This window comes from Pimephales promelas, chromosome 24 (genome assembly GCF_988280905.1).
Source record: "Pimephales promelas chromosome 24, fPimPro1.hap1.1, whole genome shotgun sequence".
NCBI lineage: Eukaryota > Metazoa > Chordata > Actinopteri > Cypriniformes > Leuciscidae > Pimephales > Pimephales promelas.
In genome coordinates, this window is record NC_142792.1 from 14,412,271 (window position 1) to 14,420,531 (window position 8,261).

General features: G+C 33.7%; 2 protein-coding genes across 2 annotated transcripts; one reads left to right on the forward strand and one right to left on the reverse strand.

Moving 5' to 3' along the window:
- The first annotated feature begins 775 nt into the window (after positions 1–775).
- dram1 (DNA damage regulated autophagy modulator 1) lies at positions 776–4,832 on the forward strand. Its single transcript, XM_089127050.1, has 7 exons — positions 776–1,004; positions 1,820–1,887; positions 2,449–2,591; positions 3,092–3,269; positions 3,462–3,520; positions 3,623–3,715; positions 4,315–4,832. The coding sequence occupies exons 1-7, from the start codon at positions 874–876 to the stop codon at positions 4,354–4,356; spliced, it is 714 nt and encodes a 237-aa protein (XP_088983176.1). The 5' UTR covers positions 776–873; the 3' UTR covers positions 4,357–4,832.
- An 830-nt stretch (positions 4,833–5,662) lies between these two features.
- washc3 (WASH complex subunit 3) lies at positions 5,663–7,941 on the reverse strand. Its single transcript, XM_039668399.2, has 7 exons — positions 7,595–7,941; positions 7,360–7,458; positions 7,195–7,260; positions 6,908–7,018; positions 6,667–6,783; positions 6,498–6,562; positions 5,663–6,379 (listed from the first exon to the last, which is right to left on the reverse strand). Exons 1-7 carry the CDS (start codon positions 7,643–7,645, stop codon positions 6,286–6,288), a joined length of 603 nt encoding a protein of 200 aa, XP_039524333.2. The 5' UTR covers positions 7,646–7,941; the 3' UTR covers positions 5,663–6,285.
- Positions 7,942–8,261: the final 320 nt, after the last annotated feature.

Consider the following 8,261-nt stretch of genomic DNA (forward strand, 5'->3'; position numbering starts at 1 on the left):
CCCTTGGGGTAAGCTAAAACATTCCAAAAATTAATTTCAAAGTGAACTATCGCTATTAAAATGGGCCCTGAGTTCAGTGCCAAGAGCGAGTATCAGTCGCTCCTTTTTCACAATCTTTTTGATAGTTGTGAAAACACCATTATGAAGGTTTTCTTTTGCTATTTTTTACACAAAAAATATATTTAACGTTAAACGCTATAGAAGTTTTCCCAACTAGACGCTTTGAAATACTTTGGCCATCACCATAACAAGCTGGATTAAGGGATTAGATTTATCGATAGGCTAACACTTTACAATAAGGTCATTAGTTAACATTATAATGCCTTAACCAACTTTTAACAAAGAGATATTGTTTCAGTATTCCTCTTTGTTAACGTTGGTTCATAAATACACAACTGTTCATTAGTTCATGTTATCTGAGGTAGGCCTACTTTGGATAATATTAATGCAAATTTCTAGAAAATCATTTACTAGTAAATGTTGAAATTAATGATTAGCTAAAGAAAAAGTAGTTAGCCTAATGTTAACAATTTGAACCTTGTAAAGTGTTACAGCTTTATCTAAAAAGAAAGAAAGAAAGAAAGAAAGAAAGAAAGAAAGAAAGAAAGAAAGAAAGAAAGAAAGAAAGAACCTCTGTGTGTTGTTCACATTTGCTTTTGTTAACAATGTATATCATGAGTAAAACAATGAGGAAGAGAATCAGATTCCCATCGAACACGTGACACGATAGATACAGTTATAAACCTCGAGTTACTTTGCATCATCCAGACCAGTATATGTTCAAGTGTCCGTGTCTAATATCTGAGGTGATGTTTTCTTTGCTTTTGTCTCCGTGAATGGTGATGAACCGTTCACACTCAGCCCTCATGCGAGATGGTTTGGTTTTTGGAAGGAATGTGCTTTTTACCTACTTTTCTGGTAATCTGGTCATCGAGCACATTCATAATATCTTATATCATCGCATTGTTTCGACGAGATGTGGACGTTGTCCTTCCTTATATAAGGTATGTGATGTGCTTTTTTACATTGTGCTTGATTTTAGTTTAGATGCAAATCTGGATTTGACGAATTTAGCCTACACCTCTTAACATAATAGACCATAAATAGCTTATAATATTAGTGACAAGTCCATGTTTTAAGCGGGTATTTATAAATAGCCTAGACATATAAAGGTCCTAGTTGTAAGAATTTCAGGGGGAAAAAAGTTTTTGCTGTTAGCTCGTTTAGTTTCGTTTTCTATAATATGAACGTGGCTCAACTGGCTCGTGTTCAAAACTAGGTTAGTATGCAGTGCAGGAAGCTCTACGAACTAGATATCCTGAAATAAGATTAATATAATATAATATATCCTAATATAATATAATATAATAACATGCACACACATATTTCATATAATTAGGCCTATATAATATATTCTGTAAAAACACCCTACATTTTTATTGTTTAAAAATAATAACAAACTTGTGTAAAATACTTATTTTAAAAATATTTTTTTAAATAAATAAGTAATAATCAATATTTCCAAAGTCACATATTAATGTACTGTAATGGTGAGGCCATGATTGCACTTTTATTAAATGTCACTCTGTAAACTGTGGACTACACAGTTATGATTCAATGTTTCTGAATTCCTTCATATGTGAATGTTTGGTAATACTTTATTCATAGTATCCTTATTACATGTAGTAATAACAGTAAATTATGCATAATTACACTAAACTAACCCCTCAACCAAACCCTAACCATATAGTGGGTACATGTTGTTGGGTAATATTTATAATTAGACGTTTCTGAAAATCAGTCGTTTACTTTTTTTCAGTGATACAGGGGCAAATCCACCTGAAAGCTGTGTGTTTGGATTCATGTCAACAATCACTTCGTTTGCAGGTATGACTAATAATCAGCCACTTTCTGATTTCAGTTCGATTTGATTTGATTTCCGGCTCATATTTCAGAAGACCAGTTAATCTCCCAGCAGCAGCTTCAGGAAACTCCCGGCTATCTGTGTGTCACAAGAACCTTTTGGAAATTGTGCAACTTTTTAGTCAACCGCAAACTGTTTGATTTTGACATGTGAGAGGAAAGCAGTGGGAATGTCTCAAATATACGTTATATTGGTAACAATGGAACCTCACTCATTCTGGTCTCACTTCTCTTTCTGCTGAAAACGAAAACACTTTTTTTTTTCCCACCCGTGACACACAGCTGGAGTTCAGGGTTTTACAAAACTGCAAACAAACCCTCAAACAACAACTGCAGAAATGAAACCTAATGCCAAATCAGGTTAAAGGTTGTCAGAGCAACAGCCACCATGGAAACTCAAATGAAATTTTAACCAATATAAAGTATGCAGAGAATGTATTCTGTTGTATGTGCATGAATGAATATTGTTGACTGTATTGCACAGCAAATTTCAATTCTTTAAACTGATGAAACTATGTTTTCCAGCCTTTGCTACTATGTATGCTGAATATAAATTTGTGGAAAGAGTCTACGAGACAACCGGTGCTGTGTCACCGGGTCTGAACAAGGCTTCTTTTGCTGTTGGCGTCATCTCTTGCGTCGGCATGTGTTTGGTTGCTACATTTCAGGTATGTCTAGTTTAGCCACAACTGAAAACTCTTTCAGAATTGATTCACTTTTGTTCTTTGGTGTAACACAACATTTATATTTTGAAAAGTGTTATTTTGTGTGTCTATATGAAGAGTTCAGATGCAAAAGCCTCTAAATGCCATTTGAAATTTTCTTCTTTATGGATGATTTTTATCAAACTTGTATATTTAAGTTCAGTAATTTCACTTAAATAACAATTAATAGGGAATTATCATTGCCATTTAAGTGAAATTACTGAACTTAAATATACAAGCTTGATAAAACTGATCATTCTAGAAGAAAATTTCAAATGGCACTTAGAGGCTTTTGCATCTGAACTCTTCATATAAAGAAAGTCAGTGGGTTCCAATATTGTTTTGGACCCCATTGACTTTCACTTTATGAACAAAAGCAGAAAAAATGTTTTGTATGGAATCTGGATGGAATGACATGAGGGTGAGTCATACATGAGTGATGACTCTCATGTATGCTGTTCTAGGAGACGACGGTGATGGCAGTCCATGATCTGGGTGCTTTACTATTCTTCATCTTTGGAGCTATATATACTATCATTCAGAGCGTGATCTCGTACCGTGGTCGTCCTTACGGACCTTCTAAGTGGATGTGTCATTTCCGTGCATTCTTCGCTGCAGTGGCTTTTTTAGCTATTTTTCCCAGTATCCTTTCTCAGTCTAACATGTGCTGCTGGTTGACATATTAAACATAGTTTTGCCAATGTAAACATGGCATGCATCTCATTTCATCGCTATTCATCAAAGTCCAGTGTTGTGATCCCAGCATGCTGGATTTCCATATGAACTCATGCACTGTTTCAGATCAAACTGTTTGTCTTTAACGCCTCCTTCCAGCTATTTTCTGTGCCGTTTCTGTTGGAACCAGCAAACCTCACTGGGACATCAATGATAAGGTACAACTCAGTTCACTAACCAGACATTTCAGAGCTCAGATTATAGTAAAATGTAATATTGAATGTTTAAAGTTGACTTGACTTGTTTCCCTGCTTCTGAAGGACTACACACTTCATATAGTGAGTGCTGTGTGTGAGTGGATCACTGCCTTCAGTTTTGTCTTCTTCTTCTTAACATACATCCAAGAGTTCCAGGTGGGTGTGTACATAAAACATTATGAGACTTACACTACAGTTCAAAAGGTTTGGGGGTCAGAAAAATAAATAAAAATAAAATTAATGTGTTTATTCAGAAAGGATGCATTAAATTGATCAAAAGGAACAGTAAAGACAATTATAATGTTTTATTTCAAATAAATGCTGCTCTTTTGAACTTTCTGTGCATCAAAAAATAAAATTTTAAATATATTTAAATATAATAAAGACATTTTAAGACGATTTTAAATATATTTAAATATAATAAAGACATTTTAAGACGATTTTAAATATATTTAAATATAATAAAGACATTTTAAGACGATTTTAAATATATTTAAATATAATAAAGACATTTTAAGACGATTTTAAATATATTTAAATATAATAAAGACATTTGAATTGGAAATAATATTTCACAATATGTTTACTGCATCATAAGTGACTTTTAAAAACATTAAAAAACTTTGACCCTAAACGTTTGAACAGTAGTGTATGTGGTATCATTGATTTTCACATTATTTCAAATTTACCTTTTGTGAAATTCGTTTTTAGTTCCTCTTAGATAAACTTAACATTTCTTTTATTTCTTTTTACAGCAATTCACCCTGAAACTGACTGTTAATTTAATAGAGTATTAATGACTGTGACATCATACTGTTATTGGAGTTATGTTTCACTGTTTTTGGTGCATTTTTATTCATATAATTGTATTTTTTTATACAACTTATTAGCTTTTTTTCACGTTGAAAGATCTGTATAATCATTTGCAGTGTATATTTTTGTAGCTTGCACTTTGGTCTTTGGAAAAAAAAAGGCATGAAACGTACTTGAAATGTAATACACTCTAACAATTAAGAAAGTTTTATCATAGTGATTCTCCTTTTATAATAATCAACCAAGACAAAATAGCACATTCATATTTGCATTTAACCAATCTTTGCTTCGGTTGTTTTTCTACATGATCATTTAAAAAAAAATCAGTGCAGCTGAGAGTGAACCACAGGTATTTTTTTTTTTTACTCTTGTTGTTTATGCAGTGCAATGTGAATGTAAGTCCGTTGATTGCACAATGTGTCCGATTTTGTAATTCTGGAATAAAAACACATGACAATGATGATGATGTGCATGGCTTAAGAGAAGTGATTGCTTTAATGTTTCTAAGGAAAGGAATAACAGCTGCATACACTACTGTTTAAAAATGTGGGGGTTTTAGACTTTTAAAGAAATTAATACTATAATTAAGTAAGGGCGCTGACCAAAAGTAACAGTAAAAACATTACTAATGTTATATCAAAAAGGAAATCATGTTCTTTTGAACTTTCTATTCATCAAAGAATCCTGAAAAAAATAAAACTGACTCCACAAAGAAATGAATCAGCACAACTGTTTTGAGCATTGATGAAATGTTTCTAGAGCAGCAAATCAAAATATTAGAATAATTTCTGAAGGGTCATGCGACACTCAGACAATCAGTAATGATGCTGAAAATTCAGCTTCACCATCACAGAAACAAATTATTTATAATGCATTGAAACAAAAATCAACTAAAATATTTCACAATATTCCAGTGTTTACTGTATTTCTAATAGGGCTGTCAAACGATTAATCGCATCCAAAATAAAAGTGTTTTCGTGTTTACTTAATATATGTGGGTGCACTGTGTATAATTATAAAAAAAAAAATATATATATATATATATATATATATATATATACACACACACACACACAATAATTATACACAGTGCACCCACATATATTATGTAAACGCAAACTTTTATTTTGGATGCGATTAATCGCGATTAATCGTTTGACAGCCCTAATTTCTAATCAAGTAAATGCATAACAGACTTCATTTAAAAAACATTTTAAATTCAAGCCCGCAATAATAGCATAATTTATAGTTTGAATAATAGTATGTTAAAAAAACAACAACACATTTAAATGATTTTGAATATAACTTTTAATAAGTTACTTTGGAAAAGACAATGTACGCAAATCTTCAATGCTATGTTACATAATTAGTATCAGAAACATAAAATTAAATTAAATAGGGCTTTATGTGGATTTTGTGGTTGATATGACTTTTTTTCAAAGTCAATTCAAGATTGTTCCAACTGGAGATGAAAAAAAAAAGAAATTTCCCACAGCACCAATTTTAAAAATCTATTTCAGAAAAGATTAACCAGGCTGCTTGTGGCCATTTCATAAAAACACCCAATGGCATCTTTTTATTGTTATTGGATACACATATGTACATGGCAAGAAATGACACACTTCACATGAGAGTAGTACTCAGACTTCAAATATAATCAAAATCATCATCCGCGATCTTACCTAGTGAGCACCTGCCCTCAGAAACCACCACAGATTTCAAGTATGCCGTCTCCATGATGTAGCACAACCTTTTAAGGCCATCACTAAATGTCCGTCCTTTGTAGGGACATTCAAGTGCATTAACCCTGCTTTGACATGAGCAAGATTCACGACAGCCTACATACAGTAGGCCAAGACCAACAAGGTCTAACAAGTCCAGGCCAAGTTACCTGTGGGAGGGGGCAGAGCCAATCAATCGCTGAAGGATGATTCGCTGTCAGAGCTGTCATCATCTTGCTCTTCCAAGGCTTTTTTGCCACCACCTGGAACAGGAGCATCAGGAGTACTGAAAGGATACAAAAAAATAAATCTATTAGCTATAACACAAACAGCTCATAATCATACAAACAGTGATAATCAACTTATACACATGCATGATTTTATTTACGGTCATCAACACTTACTCAAGCAAACTAGGGTCCAAACCGTCCAATACCATCTTATTTTTAATGGCCATAGCTGGAACACCCTGTGAACATAGGAGTAAAATTTGGGCATACACATTTGACATGACATCAGCCATAATAAGGGAGTAGGTTTGTTAATGATGAAACTTAAGAGAAACACGCATACCACTTGCACCATTTTTAGGTATCTGGCATATCTCGGGTCCTTGGCTACAGTCATGATGTTTTCTGCTGGGACCTCTGCTTTTGGCTCCTGAGGGGCCATTTGTGTTTGCTGAGATGCCTGAATGGAAAGGGATTTTGTGTTAATACTGACCAAAGGACTTCCTATGAGTGGCATTATGTTATAACAACCTCAGAATGCAGTGACATTAATAAAGACATTAATATAACAGAATAACTGTTACCTCAACAGGGGGGCCCGTTGCAGGACTGGCTTGCACTGCAGGGCCGTTTGTCACAGGAGATGGTCTCACTCCATCCACTGTCACTTCTTCCAAACCAGGAATAGAGGCTAACTGAAATTTGTTTGTATTATTTAAAATCATTTTTTTAATTTATTTGTTTAAATGTAATGTTCGTGTATTTATTTTTATTCATTTCAATCTTATTTTTAATAATTGTTTTAATAAAGTTATTAACCATTTAAAAAATAAAAAATAAAAGTTGAACCCCCTTAATTGCCTTGACATACCTTTGCTTCCAAAATGCTTAGTGTGGTCTCAATCTGCTGGATTCGAAGTGATACTGTTGCTAGCTTCTGTAAACGCAAATTCCATCAGGTCACTGACACTTCCCAGAATGTAACGTTATAAGTTGAGTGTTTCTGTAAAGATGATGTGCTGACAGGTGAACATACCTCCTCACAAACTGTGGAAAAGCGGTTCAGGAACCTGACGGTGTGGACTATGAACTGATTGAGGAAAGCTACGATTCTTCTCTGTTGAATGGCTGGAACCTTAAGAAAAAAAAAATGTAATGATCAGTTTCAGACCAGATGATTTGTGCACATATGAGTTATGTGAAAAAGAATTCATAGGTGTCAGACGATCATGTGAGTAGCAGCTGATGTTGCAAAGTAAAAACACACTCACCTTTGTAAGATCTATTCCTGATCCCACAATAGGTAATCCGTCCTCGTCCATTTCAGCAACTCTGTTGCGTTTTAATTATCACAGACACAGATTTTTACGCGTTAAAAAACGAGTTGGCAGTGAGCATCAAATGCATCGTTGTGAAAACACCTCCTCACGTGACTTCACTGCCGTACTTCCGCCTTCTGAACATAATAAAAGCTCCCAAACCCTTCTAACTTTAATAAATACTGTTTTGTTTTACAAATAAAACTGTAGAGTAATTCATTGTTACACAAATCTTCTTCCACATATTTATATTTGGACTGTTTACGTTTGCTTGCAACTCAAAAGTCCTTAACACTTCCACGTTACCATAATAAAAGTCCGCTCCCAAAAACGAAAGTCGATTTTAAGAAATGTAACATTCGAGTAAATGTTGAGTTTTATCAATAAATATTTATTGAGAATAATCATAATTGAGAGAATACGTTATATAAAATTGCTTTACTATTTCTAATTAATTACTAAGATTGAAACAATGTCACAAACACACACACGTCGCCTATGAGATGACGGGTTATATTTCAGACAGCAGAACTGTTTGTGTACCAAGCACAAACAATTAAAATGTCAGGGGTTTGATTCATGCTAACATAGTAGACCAAGAAAAGGACAAACACCAGCA

What these genes read in the sequence shown, in the direction of transcription:
- dram1 (XM_089127050.1), top strand. Translation starts at nt 874, where the DNA reads ATGGTTTGGTTTTTGGAAGGAATGTGCTTTTTACCTACTTTTCTGGTA. An exon ending in ACTGGGACATCAATGATAAG is followed by an intron (nt 3,521 to 3,622) that starts GTACAACTCAGT and finishes CTGCTTCTGAAG; the next exon opens with GACTACACACTTCATATAGT. An exon ending in CATACATCCAAGAGTTCCAG is followed by an intron (nt 3,716 to 4,314) that starts GTGGGTGTGTAC and finishes TTCTTTTTACAG; the next exon opens with CAATTCACCCTGAAACTGAC.
- washc3 (XM_039668399.2), bottom strand. Translation starts at nt 7,645, where the DNA reads ATGGACGAGGACGGATTACCTATTGTGGGATCAGGAATAGATCTTACA. An exon ending in CAGGAATAGATCTTACAAAG is followed by an intron (nt 7,459 to 7,594) that starts GTGAGTGTGTTT and finishes TTTTTTCTTAAG; the next exon opens with GTTCCAGCCATTCAACAGAG. An exon ending in TTGGACCCTAGTTTGCTTGA is followed by an intron (nt 6,380 to 6,497) that starts GTAAGTGTTGAT and finishes GTATCCTTTCAG; the next exon opens with TACTCCTGATGCTCCTGTTC.